This window comes from Elaeis guineensis, chromosome 9 (genome assembly GCF_000442705.2).
Source record: "Elaeis guineensis isolate ETL-2024a chromosome 9, EG11, whole genome shotgun sequence".
In the NCBI taxonomy this organism is placed as follows: Eukaryota; Viridiplantae; Streptophyta; class Magnoliopsida; order Arecales; family Arecaceae; genus Elaeis; species Elaeis guineensis.
Genome location: NC_026001.2, coordinates 10094980 through 10118966, shown reverse-complemented (window position 1 = coordinate 10118966; position 23987 = coordinate 10094980). Strand labels below are relative to the sequence as shown.

General features: G+C 36.9%; 1 protein-coding gene across 1 annotated transcript; it reads left to right on the top strand.

Moving 5' to 3' along the window:
• Positions 1–6715: 6715 nt before the first annotated feature.
• Positions 6716–23267, top strand: LOC105051707 (protein TIC 40, chloroplastic). Its single transcript, XM_010932273.4, has 14 exons — positions 6716–7050; positions 9078–9195; positions 9383–9440; positions 9544–9561; positions 10484–10754; positions 11759–11841; positions 11931–11994; positions 13248–13326; positions 16108–16148; positions 16302–16347; positions 17469–17563; positions 21043–21146; positions 21238–21285; positions 22840–23267. The coding sequence occupies exons 1-14, from the start codon at positions 6834–6836 to the stop codon at positions 22897–22899; spliced, it is 1302 nt and encodes a 433-aa protein (XP_010930575.2). The 5' UTR covers positions 6716–6833; the 3' UTR covers positions 22900–23267.
• The last annotated feature ends 720 nt before the right edge of the window (positions 23268–23987 follow it).

Sequence of the window (23987 nt, the reverse complement as noted above, 5' to 3'; positions counted from 1 at the left end):
GAGGGGTGATTGATCATCTTCTTGAAAAGTTCGATTTGAAGGTCTAATCTACCAATACGCATGGTCCGCACGGATGTACTAATTGTTCATAATTGAGGCAAATGCCTTTATCTTGAGGGATCAATCATCCATAAGGATTACTATGATCAAGTTACTCCATTTCAATAACCTAGCTTACGTAATTATAATAATAACTGTGCACATGTACTCGATCTTACACTGTTGGTGTGGACCATTGGCATGGCTCAACAGCCGACACTGGTTTATGACTAGGAATTTACATGTTAGCACAGGAAGCTTGATGTTCTTTAAAATAATATAGCTGAACTAGCAAAGCATCTCATCTCACTTTCTTGTTTTAAAAGCTTAATTCTCCTCCACACTCTAAACTCACTTCTTTCTAAAAATTTAATATGTTGTGCGCGCTTCATTCTCAATCTACATTATTGCATATATTATACTATTGTGTCAAAGGGGGACAAAGGTTATTAAAAAAAAAAAAAAAGAAAAAGAAAAGAAAGCTAGATCCTAAAGCACTCAAATCCAAGATTTTCCATTTACTGTTAAAGAAAAGGCCATTTTGTTTAATTGGTAGAGGCACCCAAAGGAGTGCTTTGTTATATTGCAACTAATTAAGTTGTTCCTTTCTTCTTTTTTTTTTTTTCGTGCGGCAAGATTCGGTCTATAATACATTATATAGTTATTTTGGACCTACTTAGTTGCATGACTCGAGAGAGAGAGAGAGAGAGAGAGGGGATTGCTTGTCTTTGAGTGTGTTCTTTTTTGGTAAAGATAAAGAGAAGATTGTGGACGCACTAGTGTGCTTAAAATTAGTTGTACAGGCCATTGCTTGCTCAGGAATATCAATGGGCCCGGCACCTCCAATAGCTGAAAGTGAAAGACGTGTATGAATCTTACTTATGGGTGCTCCTTTCTGAGCAAAGAGCTGAATTTTGACAAATACTTAGAGTTGGAAGGCAGGAAAGGGATTGATAATTTGAACTTACAATTCCTTTTTATCTTATTCCTTTTTTTTTTTGAATGGATGAATTCACAATTCGCATGGAGAAGTTTCACTTTTGGGGGAAAGAATCTTATGATAAAGTTAGGATGATGATGAATCGCCTTTCTATCAAGAAGACAGTCTTCTAAATGATCCTAACACCTCCCCTGGCTGCTGGTTGTTTTTCTTTTTGCGCATGTGCGGGCATATGCGAGGGAAAGGAAGAGAAAAAGTAATCCAAAACATTATCTGTATGAAATATTTCAAGAAACACCTGAAATTCAAACATTTAAGGGAGAGGCAAAGCTAGTTTATATAAATTTAGTTGATGTCGATCTTCGAATTGTTGATGTGGATTGTCTTGTTGATATGTAAAATAGCAATGTGTCAAAGAACTTGTTGGAGCTAGTTTCGACCGTGCCTTTCGATGTTCAAGTTAAAGAGAAAAATTTTGATGTGGAAAAGAGAAGGAATATGACTGTAGAATTAGAGCGGGAGAGAGTCTTCTAGTTCTCATATATCTCGTAGGGATTTTAGGCAATATTCGAAATCTCCTTCGGATTGTGCAATATATAATAGACTGAGTGTGAGAAAAATATCTCAATTAAAATAATCTTATGCAATAAAAATATTAGCGGTGTGTACCTCCAATTATTATTGTTTAAGTATTTGAATAGAATTTATCCACAAAGAAACTTGAAGTGGAAGGAGTCTTCTAATCTATACCTCTGTATTAGCCATTCACCGATGGATAGCTTTTAATAGACTAGGTTAGGGATCTTTATCAGATATCCGAAATATCGATAGTTTCTTTCGATCAAAATAACTACCTTAGGCATAACTAACATTAGTGGGTAGTTACATATCCATAAAAAATATCGATGGTTTTTTCCATCAAAGAAACTATCTTAGACATAACTTGCATTAGTGGATAGTTATGCATTACCTAAAAATATCTGATAATAAAACTCTTTATGTGGGCCATAAATTAATGTATCTAACATTCTTCCACCTGACCCATATGATGTTGTCAGATAATCTTTATAAATGACAGTTAACATAATAGTATGGCCATAATACTTTATTATCATTCAATTAATCAGCTGGATATGCAACTGCCATCCAAAAAAAATTCTCTATACATGAATTATGATAGTCATGCTCTCTAAGCGAGCACTTCCTTCTATATATTATATTATACGATCATTTCTAATTGAATATCTAATCATACTTTATGAATGATCTTCTTATAAATTATTCATAGTCCAACTTTATTGATCCAAATGGATCATGATCTCGTATATGTCAAATTATATTATATGCATAATAAACATTATATCATTAAAATATTAAATATATTTATAAATATATATAATAATCAGAGAATTAAAACAATAGCTCAAAATGAGCCAACAAGTCCCATATGGCATATATAATCCTTAAACAACTTAGCCGGTAAAGCTTTAGTCATAAAATCAGCTATCGTTAACTCAGTACTTATATACTGAATAGTCACTTGTTGTATTTTAATATTTTTTTTGATAACCAAATATTTTATATCGGTGTATTTACTTTGACTTCCATTTTTGTTATTTTTAGATAACAAAACTGCAGCAGAATTATCATAGAAAATTCTTAATGGCTTTATAATAGAATCGATAACTTTTAGGTCAGATCGTCGATGGTTTCTTTTCATCAAAAAAACTACCTTAAGCATAACTAGCATTCGTGGGTAGTCACGTATCACCTAAAAAAAAGATCGATAATTTTTTTCATAAAAAAAACTATCTTAGCCATAACTAATGTTAGTAGATAACTACATATCATCCAAAAATATCTGATAACAAAACTCTATATGTGGGCCATGAATTAGCGCATTCAACATTGAGGTCATGCAATGACTGCTAAGGAATGTACCATATCCATCTAGATTTATGTTGTAATTGTCTTAGGATACAATGCAATTGTCTAAATATGTGGAGTAACTATCCATGGTCATTATGATAGGTTTAACTCTTGGTGGGGTGGGAGGAGTGTGTTTTCATACAAAGTGGTAGGGCCACCATTCGAGGTAAAATGGGTCAAGTCCACCTGAGTTTGTTGCAAAGTTGAATTATTTTTTGGTCGGTCTATAAGATTTCTTTGGGCATATCAAGCAATGTGAGACTTTAGACATTGGCTACTTCTGATCTTCTTGATATGATTTTTAAGTCGGCCAAATTTGACTCGATTATGTCAAGAATTGTGAGTATATTCTGGTCACTACATCAATTTTGAGCTGGACTAATTTGGTTATTCCATATCATTCATCATACTTATTTTGCAATTTATATTTTGAAGAAAACCAGTAAAAAATAATTTCTTTTGCTTATATATATATATATATATATATATATATATATATATATATATATATATATGAGGTAAACTTGGATAAGATCGATCAGATTTGGGTTCAAACTCGGTCAGATCAAAACTAGCCAATATGGATTCTACATCGACGATCCAAATCGTTAGATACGATCTGCTATTTCAAAACTACTTGCACATAAAAAATCATATAATTCAAAAACTCCTAGCTTATGCATCAAACTCTCTGTGTTGTTCTCTTACATATCTAAATGTCTTCTACCATGTAGCTAGGAGGCTCATTTACCTACAAAACTCTGCAACTTACTTATATACATGGTATTTTTTTCCCAAGAGATAAAAATAATTCTTTTTATTTTATGAGCATAGGAGGAGAACTTAAAGTATGTTACACACGGTGGGCTGTACAATTAGTTTCCTACATCTGAAATGCAATAAAATTAAGGCTTTTGTATCTTGATGCAACTCTCTCTCTCTCTCTCTTTATATATATATATATATATATATATATATATATATATATATAGAGTGCATCAATTAGATAACCTAATGTACAGTTAGAGTGAAGCATAAAAGCTCGTTTACTTTAAATAACCTGTGTTTTAGTCCCAAAGGCTTGAAAAATACACCACATGAGATGTATGTACTTTAGATGACCCATGTACAGCCAGAGTACACGATCATTGAGGCAAGCCAGTTGTTCACACATAAAAGCCTGTAGTCATATGAAGAAAGTGACAAAAGCCCATGCTTTGAGATGTTGCTTTGCCTTCAAAACCCCCGACAACTACAGTAGTCGACGTTCCAAGGTTTTGCTTCAAAATCTAACAGGATCGGCCGGAAAGGAAAAGCACGAGAAGGAGAGGAGAGAGCAAGATGGTCGGAGAGGGTACTGGGTATGGGGTTCACATGACCAATCCTTGAAGGGTTATGAAAAAGACCTCAAGAGGTTTCTTTCGATCCTGTGAGGATTGGGTCCTGCCAACCCTATATGCGTGCACCCTCTCTTGCTTGCTCCTTCCCTCCTCCGCGCTCCCCCTCTTGTCTTGCCAATTTCAGCAAAAAATTTAGGAACAAAAATTAACAAACACTATTGTCTTAGATTTTTTTTTTTTAATATATTAAAAATAGAGCCAGAATGTAGTGCTGCAAAATATATATGAGGACTGCAGATATGTTTAGTCTCGCACCGAATAAATTTTAAATTTTTATATAGAGCTAAGAAATCTTAATAATATTTTTTGATTAATTTTTTTTAAATGAGATATTAGATTGTTATAAATGATGTCAAAATAAAATCCGTCCAAAATTTATCCGGATTTGAGGACACTGCAATATGGATCTGTTTATGCCAATCATAAGCTAATTGTGATATTTATGATTAGATTTGAATGGATTTAGATTTAGTATGATAAGAACATTGAGGGAGTACACTAGGATGCCAGGGTTGAACTTTTGATTAATTTCTTTACCACATAATAGTTGGGTTTTGTTTCCGATAAGAGTTCTATAATGATTTATGGTGACTGATCTTTCCATTACTTTTGCCAAGTGGCTTTTTATTTGACGATTGCGGGCAGAAAAAAAAGGTGGCTGTAAAATAATATTAGAATATTAGTAATCATCACAAAAAACATATAAAAGGTGGTAATGGTAAAATCTATTTACGAGATATAAACATAAATAATGTTTTCTTTGGTACTGAAAGTAGTGCTTCCTTACGCAGGGTGCATGCAGAGTAAAAGATCAAAAAACGGTTGCTACTTCTACTAAACAACGATTACTATCTCAACTAATGAAGGAGAACCCCTAAAGAACACCATAAAATTGCCTTCAAATCTTAGGCTCAGGTCTGACTCAACCTGAACATGAGCCGGGAACGTTAGGCCCGAGCGAGAACAATTGTAGATGGGCCGGGCTAAGAGCAGGCCCTATTTACTAATCTTCACTCTCGGACCAGCCCATGAACTATTTGGGCCTGGACTTCCAAGCCAGACCATTCCATGGTGCCAAACCCTAAACCTGTACCAGACTATTTCAGGGTCGGGTCTTAAGGCTTTTTAGGCTGCCCTCGGACAGTCATTGTGGCATGTGATTGCCATGATATCATAAACTAGATCATATGGCATGCCATGCAAAAATGCAAGAGAAGTTTCCCTTTTAAAATGGCGAGATTTTGACTCAGAAGTCCTTTTTTTCCGAAAAATCAAGGGGACAAATAAATATTGTGTGAGCTAAATTTATATATTTTTCACTTCCATCTAAACTCGTTGATGATTATTGAGACATGGCTTTCATTATTTTCTAAGATTCTTAATCTTGAATGTTATTTTGGATCCATCAATTGTCAATCAAATTTTTAATCGCATGGTTAAGTGATTGCATTTTTTTTTTTCCATCCGATGTAAAATAGAAGAGACACTTGAGATTGTCTAAACGTTTGACTAATGAAAGACTTTTAGTAGGATAGTGTTGGACATCCATCACATACTAGATATTTTGGCAAGCAAATTTTAAAAGACAAATGTATATTTGGAATGTTTAATGCAGGAGAGATGAATGAATAATCTAATTACCAATTGAGATTTCAATTTTTATTTAGAAAGTGGAAGTTTTTTTTTTTTTTTTAAAGACTATATTATCATTTTCCCCATGGATCAGGCATTGGGTTTTTAAAATTTTAGTTATTAATACTTTATTTATTGTATAAGTTCATTGTTTTCATATTTCTTTCTTAAGTCATGTTAGTGTGGGATTTAAGAATATAAGAATGTAGGTTTGTTGGATTTAAGTTGTTTTAGTGTTGGATTTACATAGTATTAAAGCATATGGATTTAATGCTGAATTTAAGTTATCATGGTGTCGGATTTATTTAATGTATGAAAATTGTTCTTTAATGCTAATTATAATTGGATTGGGTTCTATTCTTTAATACTATGAGTTTATGACTAAACTGTTCTAAAGTTTTAACAATTTTATAATACTAACTATAGCTAAGCATAGACATTTTGGCTAAGTATTCTTAGAATTCTATCATATATACTAATATATTCAATTTTGCTAACTATGCTAAATATTTCTGTTTTTTTAGCAGCTGTTCTAATAAATCCAATTGGCACTTGGTGGAGATAGACAGAGGGATGATGTTATAACTCAAGTTGAAAGTTAAGGACCGAATTAAAAATTTTAAAAGATGGCAGGATTATGTGTAAAAGGCTGAAAATATAGTGGGTTAAAGAGTAATTTCATCTTTAATATTTTTTAAAAAAATTAAATATGGCATCTACTGCGTGAAATAAACGTGCGAGGGGTATTTGAGGAATAAAACACCCAACTCTATCATCACCCATCGAAGTTTCGAAGTCTACCTCGTTCCCCCGCTCTGTTTCTCTCGTAGCACAGCGGAAGTGCAAAAATCTTAGGGTTTTTTCCCAGAACGGTAGCGTCAGGGTTTGAAGAAATGGAGAATCTTGCCCTCGCCTCCTCCAAATTCCCCGTCCCCGTGGGCTCTCCCAATCCATCCGAGATCACCAACAGGTGGCGGCCGCCCTATCCGTCTCTTCCCCTCCCCGCCGCCAGGGGAAGAGGAGGATCCGGCGGCGCAAGGCGGCCTAGATTCGTCACCTCCGCTCTCCAGCGTGGAATCGATGGAGCACCGCACAGAATTCCCAAAGCTGGTATCTTTTCTCTCTTATTCTTGGAGAATTTCTGTTCTCTTTCTCGCTCTTGTGCTTTGCTCTCTGGATCTATGTAAATAAGATTTTTGACTAGTTAGGATATATTGAGATGGTTTATATCGATTATGGCTAAGAATCTTTAAGTTCCTGTGGCAACTGTATATCACTTTCTGTTGATGAGTTTGTTATTAAAATTTTGATCTTTACCGACCAAAAATATAAAGGAAGCCTTTAATTAAGTTTCTAAGATGCTAAATTATGGAACAATGTGTTTATTTGATACGAGGATTAGGAATTTAAGAAGATGAACAAGGACATGCTAGGTAAACAGTATTCAAGAATACGAGCTTCTGAAAGAGGGGAGGTTACAAAGGGAATGCTGTTTTGTTGCTCTTGGTGTTTTGTAATGATATTTTGAGAGTCAAAGAAGTCTTTGAGTGTAGAATGGTATTGATAGTGGATACAGGGAATCAAGCAAAGTTTTGGTTTGATTGTGCTGCAGTGGATTGGTTTTTAAGGGTCTTATGTCCTATGCTTTTAGTAACATGTATTGATTAAAAGGCGTAATTGATGTAAAAGGATTGGTGGTGTGGTATAAGATAGAGTCTTGTCGGTGAGGAATTGGGTGATGCAGAGGATCTCGACCTTTATTTCCATGGTCAATATAGAAGTTTAGCATGGTGAGTAGGTGGTCGACATGGGGGGCTCAAGGGGTTCTGTAGTTAGTCTCTGTATTTGCTTTGTACATTTCCAGTGCGTTATGTGTTGAAAATGCTGGGAATTTACTGGCCATCTTGAAGACGAAGATAGCCCATTTTTCTTCTTCATTGTAGTTTTAATGGAGGAGCCTTAACGTGCTTCTAGTGAAACAGAAGCATGCCTTCGACCTAAATCTTGTTGGACTCTAAAATCAAGAATTCATATTTAATCATATATCATACTAGCTGGCGTGAAACATGCATGGAAAGACATCACATCTCCAGGAATGGTATCCTGATCGTGAGTCCATAGAGATACATAATTTATTCTGACTGTTATCAAGTTGGCCGGTACAAATTTACTGCTGGGATTGCAAATTTGTTGAATGTGCCCCACAGTGAGCTGGTTCATGGAAAGATAGGAGGGGGGAGATCTTCTTTCCCTTCTATTTTTTTTCTTCTTAAGTACCATTTTACCATATGATATTGATCATAATTGATGAATCTTTTTTCACACCAGCTTTCTTGTGAAATTTTACTGCTGGTGTTAGTTTTCATCCTCAGTGCCCACTGGTGAGACGTAAACCATTGATCTGAATATTAGTATCCATGGAGCATTTCCTGCATTTATCACAATATATATGTGCTATGTGAGTGAAACACTTCTAGCATTATGAGCAAGGACCAGAAGGAGCATTTGATCCGTGTTGACTTTTGTAGAACCAACTTAAAAGATTTTCTTTATTTTTTCAGATATATAAATTGTAGGCTTGGTTAATATCTGAGATTCTACTGAATCTATATTTTGACCATAGCTCTTAGAAAAGAACTTTTCTGGCGGATGAGCACCTCTTATTGTAGTACACCAGTTTTCTCTTCCTCTTACGCTCCTTTGCTGAAGACTATTTTGCAGAAGAAAATAGTCATTAAATTTCGAGGATTCACAATAGAAATTTATCTGGAAATATGAGATACTGGTCAACTGAATGAAGTTGTGTGCCACTGTGATGGAAAATCCCTTCACTAATTCAATAATTTAAATGGTAATATATGCCTTGTTCTTCTTTGTGACCAGTCTTGAAGGTGGATAAGAAGCGTTCAGTTATTAGGGTGATTTTTTTTTTCAAGGAATAGTTTACAATGTAAGTTTTTTGCATTTTGGTCTTCAATTTGTTATCTATTTATTTTTTTTATATTGATTTAAATGATTATCATTATCTCTTGCCTTTATCATGTGCAAGTGCAATCTAGCATCAGCTGTTTGTTCTTGTCTAGCTTCCACTCTGATTTTATTTTTTATGCCTCAGCAATGTCTCTTTTTGTGTTCAGTTGTGGAAAAGATGGACATGCAAGGTTTTGCAAGCATTTCATCTTCAAGCAGCAGTCAGATGACAACAAGTAGTGGCACGCCTCATTTGCCAATGCCACCACCATCAGTGTCAAATATGTAAAGCTCGCATTCTTTTTCTGGTGATAAATGCTGTATGCAGTTACTTTATAGAAAAAATAATCATGGCTGATTTGATGTCCATAATAGTTGGATGTTTTTATTTCTGTCTGGAATAAATATTTCCAGCAGGTCTCACATTTCTTTTTATTTTTATATTTTTTTTTTCCAATCATGAATTTTGCAGAGGTTCGCCACTTTTTTGGATTGGAGTTGGAGTTGGGCTCTCTGCATTGTTCTCAATGGTGAGATTTCTTGAGTCATCCTGGATTTATTGGTTTCCTAAATCTTATAATGGGCTTTTCCTAATCAAGTTCTTAACAAATAACAATCTGGCTGACATGGCAGGTGGCAACAAGGTTAAAGGTGAGAGTTCTGTCCTTGTATCCCCTTTTCAGAAGGTATGGCATATGCTTATGTATGCTGTTGCTGATGGCAGAAGTGTTTTTAGAGTATGAGATACATTAGTAGATTAGGCCAATGAGGTACTTCTGTCAACATGATCTTCCTTTAAGTTCTTTGCTCACAGTTTCTGTTGTGCTAATGGTGTTTCCCTTTGTACTATTGGGACAAGCCTGAGATCATGATTTTCAGAAGTTCTTGTAGAACATGGATAGCATGACATGCTAATTGTGTTTCCCTCTGTACTATCTGCACAAGCGTGATATCATGCTTTTAAGGAGTCATGGCTAGCATGACATACTAAGAGAAGAATATGATCTGGTGCTTGTCAATAATAGATTTGGTAGACTTAATTTTTAGCTAATGAATTTATGATCTACTCTTTAAACTTCAAGCTATCCATGACTGAGATTCGGCTCCCTCCCTCCTTTTTAAGGACTACCTCTAACAGTTGATTTAATGAGTCATTTGAAGTAGTTACCTTGAATGTCATAAGAAATATCCTTTCATTATGCTTTTTGTTCCATTGGATCTATCAAAGTCCCTGATCCACTTATCAATTTTTGCATCTGTTTTCCATGAGTGCTTTCTGTCCATGATCTTATGTCTTGTATGCATGCATGCATGAGTGCATGTATTTTTGTATGTATGTGTGTACCTATTTTTTCTCATGTTCCTGCAGTCTTTATGTCTACTATGTGAATCTAAGGATTATCTTGCATTCCTGTATTTATCTATTTCCGTATGCCTGATATAATTTAGCTGGAGCTTTGGTGAGTGTCTAGCATAACCTGTATGAGCATTAGCTTAGCATTGCTAGCAAGCTTGGACCTCTTTCTTTATGTCTGTCTTTAACTTGATCCCCATGCTGTGGTCTTTCTTCCAGAGACATGCAATGCAGCAAGCTTTCAACACAATGATGAATCAAGCAGCACAACAAACTGGCCAGTTCAACAATTCTGCCTTTTCACCGGGCTCACCATTTCCTTTTCCTGCTGCACCAGCCTCAGCTCCAACCACTTCATTGCCGTCACAAGCAACACATGTTGCTTCTCAACCAGTTGTTACTGTAGATGTCCCTGCTACTAAAGTGGAAGCAACACCACCCACTGAAGTTGGAAATGAAACTGAAACAAAGAAGGAACCAAAGAAATATGGTACATGCTGTACTTACCTTTATGGTGTAAATTTATTATAAACCAGCATGTTTTCCTTGTTTGGGTAATAAATTTCTTCTCTTGGTTGAGGGAGAACTGTGGACACCTTTTGATTATACTGATGGTCCAAGCTGACCCTTGATCAAGGGATCCACACTATTTACAAGAGTCTCTCTCTTGATTTGTTCTCTTGCCCAAGGGAATGCTGAAAATACCTTTATATTATGACTTCAAACCTCAATCCTTTCTTAATAAAGAGAGTCCATTTTTAAGAAATTAAGAGGTTCTTCCAATTTCCTATTCTCTTGATTTAGGGAACAACATTGTCAACCTTGTTCAATCAAAAGATGAGTCCATACCTTTATGCACATTGATTAGTGGTGATTTATGCTCTTACCATGATTTCTTGATCTCTTGATTAAAGGAACAAATGGACTCCTCTTGATCCAGTTGATGGTAAATGATACAATTTTCGGTACATTAGCTCCCATAGTTGTCATTTCTTTTGATTAGTAGAACTCCATGGACCTCTCTGAATCTGGAACACAGACCCACCATTTATTCACCCTAGTTGGGGAGGATCTGCATCTCTGTTAGACTTTCCTGTGGTTCATGTTCTTGACCAAGGTAATATATCAAGAATTGCTTGTGATCAAAAGTTGGATCCTTATGATATTAGATAACTACATACAATATTATGCCCAGTTGATCTTAGGTTTTAAAGTGAGTCGTGCTCATTTAAGCTTTCCTGGAAGGAGTTTACTATATATTGCTCTTCAGGAAGAATTACCTTTATTGCCAACAGCCCTTTCTTATGTTTATTTTGCAAAGTCCATTTGCAAATTAACAGTGACATGCATGAAAAGTCCTTTTGCAAATGATATAATTTGTATCGTCAAGTACTTGTTCTCCTGTGATAGAGAAGGTTGGGTATTTGTCTAAGAGTAATATGTTATTCACCATTTGACTCTTCTATTTATTGTTATGTATGCAACTTTATGCAGCTTTTGTAGATGTTTCTCAAGAAGAAATTTTGCAAAAAGAATCTACAGAGCCAAGTACAGAGAGCATTTACTCTGAGAAGGAAGTAAGTCGTGATAATACTCATGATAATATACTCAAAATAGTGATCTATACATCAACATTACGTAAATTATTGTTCTGTGGGTCCTGAAGGTTTCACCTAATGGAGCTGTTATCAACCAAGATAAAAGTGCTTCCAGTGAGCAATCTCAGTCTCGTAAGTCACTGGAACATTATTTCATGCTGGCATTTCACATTTAGAACAAATTGTCGATTCATATAGATTCATCCACACTTTCTACAGTGTTGTTGGGGAACTTGTTTTCCTATTTATTCATGGAATTATGTGTGAATTTAATTTTTCTCATGGTGGTCTTAATTTCAAGATCGAGTCGTTAGTCAATTTCCTTTTTCAATTTATTTATATTTAAAAGATTATGACTCGTCAGCGAATTTTCTTCTGCAATTCATTTTTATTTAAAAGATTATGACCACCTGGAGTTTGCTTTGAATTACATAAAGTGAAATCTATTTGCCCCTCTATCATAACAGTGGTACTTATGGATTCAAAAACTACCATCCGATTGGTGTCGTACTGTTCTGATGTGAAATCGATACAGATAGAGATGTCAGCATGCCAAAACCCTGTGTATCGGTATGTATCAGCCATATGGGTATGTATCATTGTGTATCTAGCAAGATCCATAATCTTGGTGCCTGGTACCATGGTAGTATGTTAACAATTTGGTATAGTATGGTTGGTATGGTACGCATCACATACAGAGACAGCTCCTGGTTCCTTTTTTCTGACGTTTTATCATGGTTCCACCTGAAACCGGGTGGTACAGGTTGGTATGGTACGGTAGGCACCGGGGTTTTGAGCGGTCTTGGCAATATGGGGGTGGTTCCACTCAATTTGGACCGATATTGGGCTGGTTTGACTAACATACCAAACCAAATCTCTGTATTGTACCGGTATCACACCATGGTATGGTCTGGTAGTACAGTCAGTACAGCAGACCTTAGAGTTTTCCATTTTTCGGGGTTGCCAGTTTTGATAGGTCCTGCAGGTGCAGCATTTGATGTATGGTACCATTCTGATGGAAAAATGGTATGGAGTTTGATACTAGTATTTAAAACCTTGATGGCAGGAATTTAGTGCTATGAGTTAATTTTGGGTTCTGGATTTTTGATTGAACTATTGATCCAATGGCATGCATCATTCATTATTTTTCATCCCATGCTACCCTTAAGTGGGCTGCTTGGTTTTATCACCTTTTCTCGTTTTCCTTCTACTGTAACTTGTCACAAGCATTAGTAGCTCAATCAAAAACTCAGGCATTCAACATGCATATTTCTTATGTTATAACAGATGATGACTTTATCTATTCAAAATTTTTGAACAGTTATCTCGTTTTACTTTGCTGTTGGCATAGACTGAAAGGTGAACCTGTTTACTTTCATGTATAGGTAAATCGGAAGCTGGCATATCAGTTGAAGCACTGGAAAAAATGATGGAAGATCCAACTGTGCAGAAGATGGTTTACCCGTAAGCTTATCACTGATTAAATTTATCAGTAAAAATATTTTCACTATCTGATCAGGCATGTATCTATATCTTGAGATTGATAGCTGATTATCAATGTTTTCTATCACATAGTAATCTACTGCTCTTACATTTGCCTCTACATCGATTTCGGAAATATAGCTTACTGTTGTGATGGTGGAGTATATGGTTTGGCTTTTATCTATATAAATCCATGTTTCGGAAGGTATTTTGAAGGAAATCATGGCATAATTCATCTCAATTCTGAACAAGTTGAAACCCAGCGAAACAGATTTGCTTCCCTTCCCTTGATTTAGTCCAATGGTTAGAAAGTAGGTCACTTTGGAGTTCTAGCTAATAAAGGAATATCCTTGTTTTCCAGATTTAAAACCAAATATGTTTAACTATGAGATATGAAAGCGAATTTCTTATTACGGATGGAATGGTGGATTTGATAAGATATGTAACGTAGACATTACAACTAATAAAAAAACTAAGGTGGTGGAACTTTATTGATCAGAAAGTACTGCAGAGACTACTATGTGATGGCATGACAGCAATATGAGAAGATGAATATAATATCTTAATATTATTGGTAATCTTAGAGAAGCAATGACCTAAAAATGAGGAAGCACATGTATGAATGCTGTTCAAGTTTGAAGAAAGCTTCAGGTTGGATAAGACTGTCATCCACTTGACAGTGCCACCCTTGTCTATAATGAAGGTTGAGTTACCTTTATTTTGGAAAGCGCTGCAAGGCAGTCTTGCATAATTACCAGTTAACCACTGTTTTGACTTTTGTCAAATCCATAAGCATATGTATGTATGTATTTAGTATGACATATGCACGTGTTCATGTATGTATGTAAAGTATGTAATGTATGTATATAGGCATGTAATGTGTGTGGGTGTATATAGATATATATAGATATTTTGTTATATATAATGTACTGTATGTACGTATTTATGTATGTACACAAAAGGCTGCATGGTGCATTATTCTTCGCCGACTGTTAGCCAGATTGTGCTTGAATAGCCATGTTATTTGACTGGAGAGTCTTATAGGATGAATATGCGGATATTTGTCTGCAGAAGTGTACAAAGATCTTAACATCCGCAAAAGAAGCATCTAGTCGAAGTGTATTGTGGTGATGAAAATCACCTTAGAGCTCCCATGATTTTTATAAGTAGACTGGAACAAAATGAGAATTTCGAAGGATCCTATGAAAAGAAATTCTTCAGCTTCTTTGGGCATTTAGCAGCAGTTTTATGTTGGATTTTTAGACCGAACACTTTAACAATCTGCAAAATGCCTCAAGAAGTCCCTCTTATATAGCCAACAAATAGTTGTGGCAGTTAAAAAAATGGGGCATGAGTTAGGACCTCCTGCAGTGTGGGTCTGCCAGCTGACTGTTAGACCACTTTGCTAGTTGGGCCATCTCTCCTAATAGATTCTTTTGATCACCAGGAGCTGATATCATCCACGTGGTTAAACTGAGACTTTCTGCCTGCTTGTTTCATAATTCATACCCTGTTGGATGAGGATCCAGCAACTTGGCATCACTTGGTGTGTGGATGAAGCCATTTATGGGGTGTGTTGGATCATTATCCAATGGAGCTCTAGATCAGCAAATTGACACACTTTCGGTCCACTCAACTGTATATCCATTCTCCAAATCACTTGAATATGGGGGCCCATGACTTAAGGGTCATGTATATTATGTTCTTCTGAAATTTCTTTTAGAGATATAATGTAGGGCCAAATTTGAAGGCCTATGCAAGATGCACAGATGTTGCAGGTGCAGATGTGAACTTATTGATGGATATTAGATCTTTGATATGTACTTAAATATGTATCTAGAAGCATGATTAGTCTGGATTCCAGAATCCAGATTCCAGTGATTTACTTATAGATCCTTGTTGCCTTGAAGCAAGAGTCCTTGGCATGCCTTAGTAAAATGGATGTGTTTTCTGGATTGTCTATTTGGTAAATCACAGTTTTCCTATTTGGGATCTTCATTTTAACCAGAGCTGCTTTTGGACCAGCTTTGCACCTACTGGAGCATCCCACAAGCCTGTCCAACTTCATAAATGTCTTTATATCATCAGCCTAAGCCCACCCAGGCATGTTTTCTGCTTAAGATGCACTATATGTCTACCTGAAGTTCTCTTGCAGCTGAATCTAGGGGGTCACAACCTTTTGTGCATTTAAATCAAAAGGCTTGGATGAGGCGGAAGGACATTGGGCCTTTTACCTTGGGCAATGCGTCTAGGCTTCATAGTGAGCCCATGGATAGACAGGGGTCTGACAAGTCAGCAATTTCAAGTCCAAGCATTTCCTTCTTTTCTGAACAGGAGTATAAATTAGAGGCCCAGTCCTAAATGAAATCATGCCCATTCTGTCTGCGATCAGTTTTGGCTCACTGGCCATCAGACCAAAGTAGCCAATCTGAAGTCCTTCCATCAGCTAGTAATTTCTGTTTGTATGTTTTTAAAGTTTCTTAAACCATTAGCTCTGCAAAATATCATTTCCTTTCACTACTTAGTGCTATAATTTTCTTTCCTGTTGATTGCTTTTCCACTATGTCACATGTCAAATTATCTTTATGATAGGCTGTGGCATATCTTGCTTGTGCAGTGCCCTCTGCATACCTAAGTTCAGCATGTACACTTTCTTATTTTTAATTTTGCAGGTTACTTTGCCTTCCCTTTGCTTTGCTTTTTTTCTTAGAAAGCACCAAATCATTCCTTTTCCTCAACTTTTACTTTGTATATTTGTTGCAGCTATCTACCTGAGGAGATGAGGAACCCGACTACTTTCAAGAGTATGCTGTTAAATATATCTTCTTCAATGATAAGCATAGCTTTCCTTAGTGCTCCTCATTTGGTTTCTTATAACATTTTTGTTCTTCAACATAATAATGTTGCTTTTTGTCAAACGACTAACGGTTATTTCTGTACTGTGTATTATTTTCCAGTGATGCTACAAAATCCTCAATACCGCCAGCAGTTGCAAGATATGCTGTAATTGCTTCATTCATTCTCCTTTCTATGATTCCATATACATGGATTTTTTTGGTTAAGGCTAGTGCATAGTTCAGTATTAATATGCTTTTCAGTGATCTCAAATGTTATCTTTTGATATGGCCATGTTCTAAGTTTAATGCAAATCCACACTATTCAAAGACTTGTCACTAGTGTATGTTTCAGTAATATGATTCTTGGTGATATCAAATTTTATTTCTTAATGTGGTTGTGTTCTAAGTCCACAATGCAAATTCACACTGTTCCAAAGGAAACTTCAGTGAAAATCTATAATGGTCGATAAACTCCTGTATGCAGTTATGCTCATTGAATGCAGACCATATCATGTACCTTATTGTTGTAATCCTGGTGGGTAGGGTCATGTAAGTAGTGAAATATTTTGGATTTAGCTAAATTTGGAAGGTGACACTTCTATTGGTCAATGTATATCTTTGAGGTGAAAACTTGGCAGCTCCCAGTAGTGAAAACCAAAACCTTCATATTTGATATCTCTGGTACAATCAATTGCATTTATATTTTGTCACAAGCCTGTGAGTTAATTATTTATGCTTACTCTATCTCAAGTCCATGTATTGTTGTGATGGTAATACTTCATGTTGATCCTGCTGTAATTAATTAAAAAAATATTAGTCACATGCAATTTGTGTTAAAATTCTTTGAATCAATTGAAACTGTAGGTCTAGTGTGTGTGTTGTCTGTCGTATGTCTGTATCTGAATGTGCATGCATGCGCTTGTCTAATCATTGTATATGCATGTCTATATGTATGTGTGTACATATATGCATGTATATCTATGTAAATATATAAATATGCATGTAGAAATGAACTATGAAAAGAGGAATTTATAGAATAATAATTGGTCAAGGATGATACAAGCAGGGGAGCTTTTTCTTCAGCAAGTACCGATGATAAATTAACCTTCGAAAAGTCAAGTATAATAGGTCTATGACCATGGGCATCTATTATTGCTTCTAAGATAAAATTTTATGTCTCGATAGATCCCATATTTGTGCTTTACACCAGTAGTCTGCAGTTGGGAGCTGCAGATGCTTTATTCTGATAGTCTGATTGGTCAACAATTCCTATCTTTCTATTTTCAGAAATAATATGGGTGGAAGCAGTGAATGGGACAACCGCATGATGGAATCATTGAGAAATTTTAATCTTAGCAGTCCTGAGGTCAAAAAACAATTTGGTGAGTCCCTGGAAAGTACTTGTAATCAGTTTTGGTGATTGATTGTGTAATACTGGAAAAGATGTCAAGAGTCTGAAACTCGATATGTTTTCTTCTTTTAGCACTTCTGTAATTGCTGATGCACTTATTTACCTTAATTATAGCTACTATTAAACAGATCAGTCTATTATCTGATTTGATTTTATATTGTTAAGATGTGTCCTTTGAACACCTCATATTGCTTCATTACATTAAAATTCAACTTGTTATCAGGACCTAAAGAACAAAATGCATTCTTCATGCTGTATGGTCTATATCCTTCGACTGTTTTGAAAAGCAGGCCAGGCAGCCATCTAGGTGCTTGCTTTAAGCGGGTTGGACCCCCAAGCGGCCCACGAAGGTGTCCTGCCATGCGGTGGGTGCTTGGCCGTACAACTCTGCCTAAGGCAGTTTTGGAGTGAAGCGGGTGGATTCTGATGCCCCCGCTAACCTGGTTACTTGACCCAGACCTTTTAATCTTTTCACCTTACCCTTTCTCTCTCCTTGATTCGCTATCCCACCTCCTATTTCACCCCCAAACCCTAAGTGGCCAAACGGCCCAAAACCCTAGTGCAATGCGGCTGTGCAGATGTTCGGTGAGGACTGGATGCCAAATGACAGCCGACAGTGCTTATTCCAGTTAAGTTTATGTCTCCTTTTTTATGTTTATTCTCCTTCAATCTATCTTACCCTTTTGGATGGAGGGCAGTGGGATGATGGTGGCAGTGCTGAGGCTATGGCTGGCAACGGCTGCTGTGTGTGGTGTTGTTGACAGCAATTGCTGCTGCTGGTGGTGCCATTGGCAGCTGCCTCCAACAAATGCTTTGCTCAAGGATTCGAGTTTTAGTGGGACGTCCTGTGGGACATCGAAATGGGGTACCATCCTATGTGTTAGGATAGGACCATTCCACCAGCGTTCCAGCATCCCAATTGGGATATTTGGAACATCTTCTGTCTTAAGCATCGGGATAGGGCGGGACGGCGGTACATCCTATTTCCTTAGAAAACCAGGACCGCCCCATCCCACAGGATTTAAAACTTTAGCTTTGCTGCCAGTGGTGCTGCCTGCAGCAACTACTATTGCTGCCGGTGATGTCAAAAGTGATGAATGCAACAGCCACTGCCTCCGGTGGTGCTGGTGTGCTGCCTCTGCAGACTCTACTAGTGGTGCTGCTTGGTTTGATTGCTGCTGGTGGTGGCACTGCCTCCAGTTGCTGCTACTGCCAGTGGTGCAGCCTTAGCTTTGGGCACTCGCCCAAGCTCATGCTTAATGCCTAGGCACTTGGTGGTCCCTGGTTGCCTGTCTTGCACCTACAGTCTTTTAGAACTTGGATCCTTTATTTGCATCATTGTTCCGTATCAAAGGGCACCTTCTCCTTACACTCTGGTAGTCTGGGTGTAATGTTTCAATGATGGGGCAGAATGATAGATAAGTTGGATGTTCATCCTGTCATATATGTATTTCTGCAACATTCTGAATGTTGCAAGTTCTCCAAGCTCAAACTTCATCAAGCTATTTGCCAGTGCATATTGTATTTGTTTTCAAGTAGGTTCCTCCTTCCTGGTTTATGTGGAGCACCCAAGGAAAATTGCTTTGGTGATGCCCTGGAGTAAGCTAATAAAAAATTAGCCCCTTTCTTTTTGACTTGCTGTAATAGTGACATGTCAAAATCTGTTCTGCCATCCTATTGAGAAGACTCTCCTCTAAGTGTTAAAGACCTTCCAACAGATATCTTTCTCCTCAACCCTATTATAGGTCTAATTCTCGAAATAGCATAAGGAGGAGGTTTAGAGAAAATGATGAACTTGTATGAGTTTCCTATTTTTATATTCATATGCCTCACCACCTGTCCAATACCTTGTCCATTGTTTTTATTAACTTTGAAGTTGGCTTGAGCTTTTACCTATGAATGTTGGGAAAAATAGTTTAGTAGGGAATTGGAGTTCTTTAGGAGAATGATACATAAGAAGTGGTACCCTTGTCCAAAACAAAATGTGCTGTGAAATGCAAGTGCTTTTGTAATGTGAAACATTACCAAATGTAACCATATAAAGACTATATCATAGGTTCATTACCCAAAACATATTCATATTTTGAAAAAGATGGGCCTAGCATGGAACATAAAGGCCAGTTGGCATGATGAGGGCGCAGCTTATTTAATTGATTGTTAAATTCCATATGTGGAATGGAAAAAATAAGCAAAAACTAAATGAAGGTAGCTAGTCATGATACAAGGTATTTGCCATCAAAATGTTCAAGACGAGAGGGTAGTTTTATGTTCTATTTTGCAGATAGAGTGGTTATGATTGATTGATGATAATACAATGCTACGCATGGTATTCCATACCGGCTCGAACCAGTCGGTACACTCCGTACCGTACAGTACCGGTGGAGAACCGGTTTGGTTCAGGCCAGTTTTTCGGAAAATGGTTTGAACTAGACCGAACTGATCGGTTCGGTACGGTATCGGCCTAAACCGTCCGGTACGGTACCGGTTCGGTCCGGTCCGGTCGGCTTGGTTTTCTTTCTTTCTTTTTTTTTTGGCTGTTGGGCGGGGTTTTTTTTTTTTTTTGATTTTTTTTATTGTTGGTACGGTCCGGTATGGTACGGTACCATATCGGACCAGCTAGCAACCAGCACGGATTCCGGTACCGAGTTGGCGAATTTTGATTCTATGTAATGTTTGATTGATGTGACAAAATTTCATATAATATTTGTCATGATTTCCCAAGGCTATATTCTATAACTACAAACGTATGTCTGTTGTGCAGCTCCACCATTTAAACATAAATACTATTGGAAGAGCAGTTTTTTTCTTCATACGACCTTTCATCCCCATGATCATTTAGCTCTGTTGTAGACTCTTAACTATTGCAAAATCACTAGATACACACAAACTCATCATCATCATTGTTGGTGTTCAACCATTTCCCATTGTCAGCTGTAAAGCAAAACTGTAAGCACAGAAAGCTCCATCAAATATGTAGCCTAGCTTGAATCCACTAAAATTGTTCCTGTATTGCCCAGTACAGTACCGGTCTTAAAACATTGGTCTGGTAAAGGGTTAAGGTGGTGACTCTCGATATAGGGAGCTGTATGTATGTCAAAAGCACAAAAAGGCTGAAGAGCCAGATGAAATTTAACCCCATAAATCAGTCTAGATATATGCCATGTTTTGTACCATTGTTGCACATGCATGCAGAATAGTGAAATGAAAACTCATAAATATAAGTATGAATTGAACAAATGATGATGAGATTTGTCAATTCGAGAAGACCAAAAATATGTTTTCACAACAAGTTAGTATGGAGGTGACCAATCCTTTTCCAACTGCATTTGTAATGTAATTATTCAAGCGTAAAACTAATGTGTCTCTTGCAGAATATGGTAGTGATGGTTGATGTCATTATCTGTCATTGGTGCCTGCATCTAACGTGCACTACCAATATATCCCTTGCAGACCAGATAGGACTCACTCCAGAAGAAGTTATATCTAAAATAATGGCAAATCCTGAAGTTGCAATGGCCTTTCAAAATCCCAAAGTGCAAGCTGCTATCATGGATGTATGCTCCATAACACCTTCATGTTCTTGAACTGTATTATGTGTTCATGCATAGCGTTCATGCATAGCTGACATATCCTTGCATTTTACAGTGCTCACAAAACCCACTCAGCATTGCAAAATATCAAAATGACAAGGAGGTGAGTTTTGATGTTATGATGTCTGATGATAATCGTGCATCTATATTCATGATTCTCTTTATGGGTGACTATTTGCATCATATATATAATTTAATATTCCAGTGCACATCATATGTGGGGTTGCCATACTGTTATTGTACTTGTTCAAGGAATGAATTAAACATATTAATTCAAATGAACCTCTTGGATTGATTGAAGAGTCATTTCATCTGTAGGGAATAGAGAGTTTATGTTAGGTTTATGTATCCAATTTTTTTAATAATTACAGTCAAGTAGAGAGTTTTTCTGACACTGTAGTGTTACATTAGATAAGTGAATGCGATACTCCAGATGGGTGCATGCAAGCATGTGTGATCTTTTGCTCCATTTCTTCCTCTGTTATTGGCTGCTATTCCCTCATGCATGGGCAGGTGGCAGCAAGGACATGAGCACATCGGTGGATCACATCCACCTCCTTGTTCAATGTCTAAAAAATAGGATCTGCTTGTTTCATCTGTGGAAGATTTAAATGTCCATTTTGCAGAAGATACATGAAGATAACTGCTTGATGAAATGAATACTGTAAAACATTATGAATTCATAGGTCTTGAAAGTGGGGAGAAGTGTGAAGTGTTGGTGGCTACTTGGAAGCTTGACTTTGTGTCTTTTATCTCTTAGCTTTTTTTGGCTCCAGTGGTACAGGGCTGAAGAATTCAGCAGTGGATGCAGTTAGAGGGGACTAGTAGGGTATATGGTGTTCTTTCACATCTGATGCTATCAGTGACTTGATTATTGGTCAAAATATGGTCTTGCGAAAATGTGAATGGGCTGGTACATCTTGAGAGGGTAGAAAACCGAGTGAATATCTCATAGCCACTAACGGGCTTGCTTAGGTTTGCCCCTATCTATTTTTGGTCCATGTGCAGAAGCCATGCCCGTTTATTGTGAAAACGAAACATCAACCAGGCGAAAACAAATTGTTAAGAGCCTAGAAAATTTGGACACCTGGTATAAGCACGTATTCTTGTGAAGAGAATAGCTCTTTACAGTGCCCAAAAAGTTGGTTATTTTGGATGGTCATGAATGCAATTTACTTCCCTAGAAGACACATAGTTCAGAGCCTATAAAGTTTGGACGCCTGGTAAAAGCACATTCTATTAAAGAGAATAGCTCTTTATAGGGTCTGAAAATGTGGTCGTTTTGTATGGTCTGGGATGCAATTTACTTCCTTAGTCCGGATGACTTAAAATTTTACAATCACAGAAAAGGCTTGGTTTGTGCTTGGGGCAAGTTCTTGATGAGGCTTGTTATAACGCAAATGTCACCCTAGACATTATATGAGGGTGAAATTTCACGTTAATCTGACTTCTCACTGTCACTAATGGCAATATAATCACCACTATAATTTGTAGAAACTGCATGCATGCCTGTGTAAATCATCATTTCTATATCAATACCGATCTCATCATGTACCAATACTCAGTTTTATTCCTATTCTCCTCCTCCAAAATGTACTTTTCTTCTTTTTTTTTTCCCTGTGGTACTCTGATGTCCCACCATGGATTTTGTTCCCAGGTTATGGATGTCTTCATGAAGATATCAGAACTCTTCCCTGGAGTGACAGGTTACCCCTGACTTCCCATGGTCAGATTTACAATTTTGATGTTACCATCCACTGCATAGCTGGCGCTGAATGATGAAATCTGATTGAGCTTTGCATCATCATTTTAAGACCCTGAGGTGCAGAGCCTGGATGATCCAATATTACTGCAACAGAACCCTGCGTTGCTATATATAGGATGATAGGTCCCGCTAAGTTTTTTTCAGACTTGGATGATAAATATTGAGAAAAAGCTGTTAGCTGGGTTGGGTATATGATAGCAAGCTTCTTTACCGTTGAATCAAAGAAATATGAAATGATTGAGGTACCTGCAACTATCTGCTGGACTGTCTCTTCTCTATGGACAAGTAAATTATTCAATAAGACGGGTGTTGTTTTTCCAGGCCTTCTTAAAGCCCTAAATATACAGAACCGCCTGAAAAATTTTGCTGTGCCTTTGAGAATTTTTTTTTTTTTTGTTTGTCAACTGCTACTAATGCTGAAAGGATGGTCAACGTGGTTGCCCTACCTGCTTTCTATAGATGTGAAGAATAATGGGTTGCAGTGTTCAGATATGGGTCTCTTCTGCATTAGAATTGGACTGCTTACCCATAATTAAATAATTAATTATAGTGGACAGCCAGTAAGTAGTTAATTACAGTTTTGGATTGGTAAAACTTGACAGTATCAGATGGCAGTCATCAATACTGAATTTTGTGATGGTTGTGCATCAGCTCAAAGCATAAGGATTTTGTGTTCCCCCATCTAAACTCCTAGAAGTGAGGAAGGTGGTAATTATGTTATTGCTGTTTTGATAGGTTAAATTGGAGGCGTTGGCAATGCACTAAATCGTTAACCAATTTTCAGTGGACCAAGTCATCAAATGGCCATATTTTTCTTCAGGATGTTGATAGAAAAATAGTCGTTTTTGCGTGCTATCACGAGTGACAAGTCCATTCGTTGGCGTATTTGTACAACCAGATGTTGACGACTTTAATGTCCTCTTGAAATGGTAATATTTGTTTACGACGATGCAGTCTTTACAGATATAAGAGAAGATGATTGGAGATGTTTTTATCACAATCAGATCATAAGATTGTAGGATTGGATCGAATCAATTCTT

What these genes read in the sequence shown, in the direction of transcription:
- LOC105051707 (XM_010932273.4), top strand. Translation starts at nt 6,834, where the DNA reads ATGGAGAATCTTGCCCTCGCCTCCTCCAAATTCCCCGTCCCCGTGGGC. An exon ending in GAAGGAACCAAAGAAATATG is followed by an intron (nt 10,755 to 11,758) that starts GTACATGCTGTA and finishes AACTTTATGCAG; the next exon opens with CTTTTGTAGATGTTTCTCAA. An exon ending in GCATTTACTCTGAGAAGGAA is followed by an intron (nt 11,842 to 11,930) that starts GTAAGTCGTGAT and finishes TGGGTCCTGAAG; the next exon opens with GTTTCACCTAATGGAGCTGT.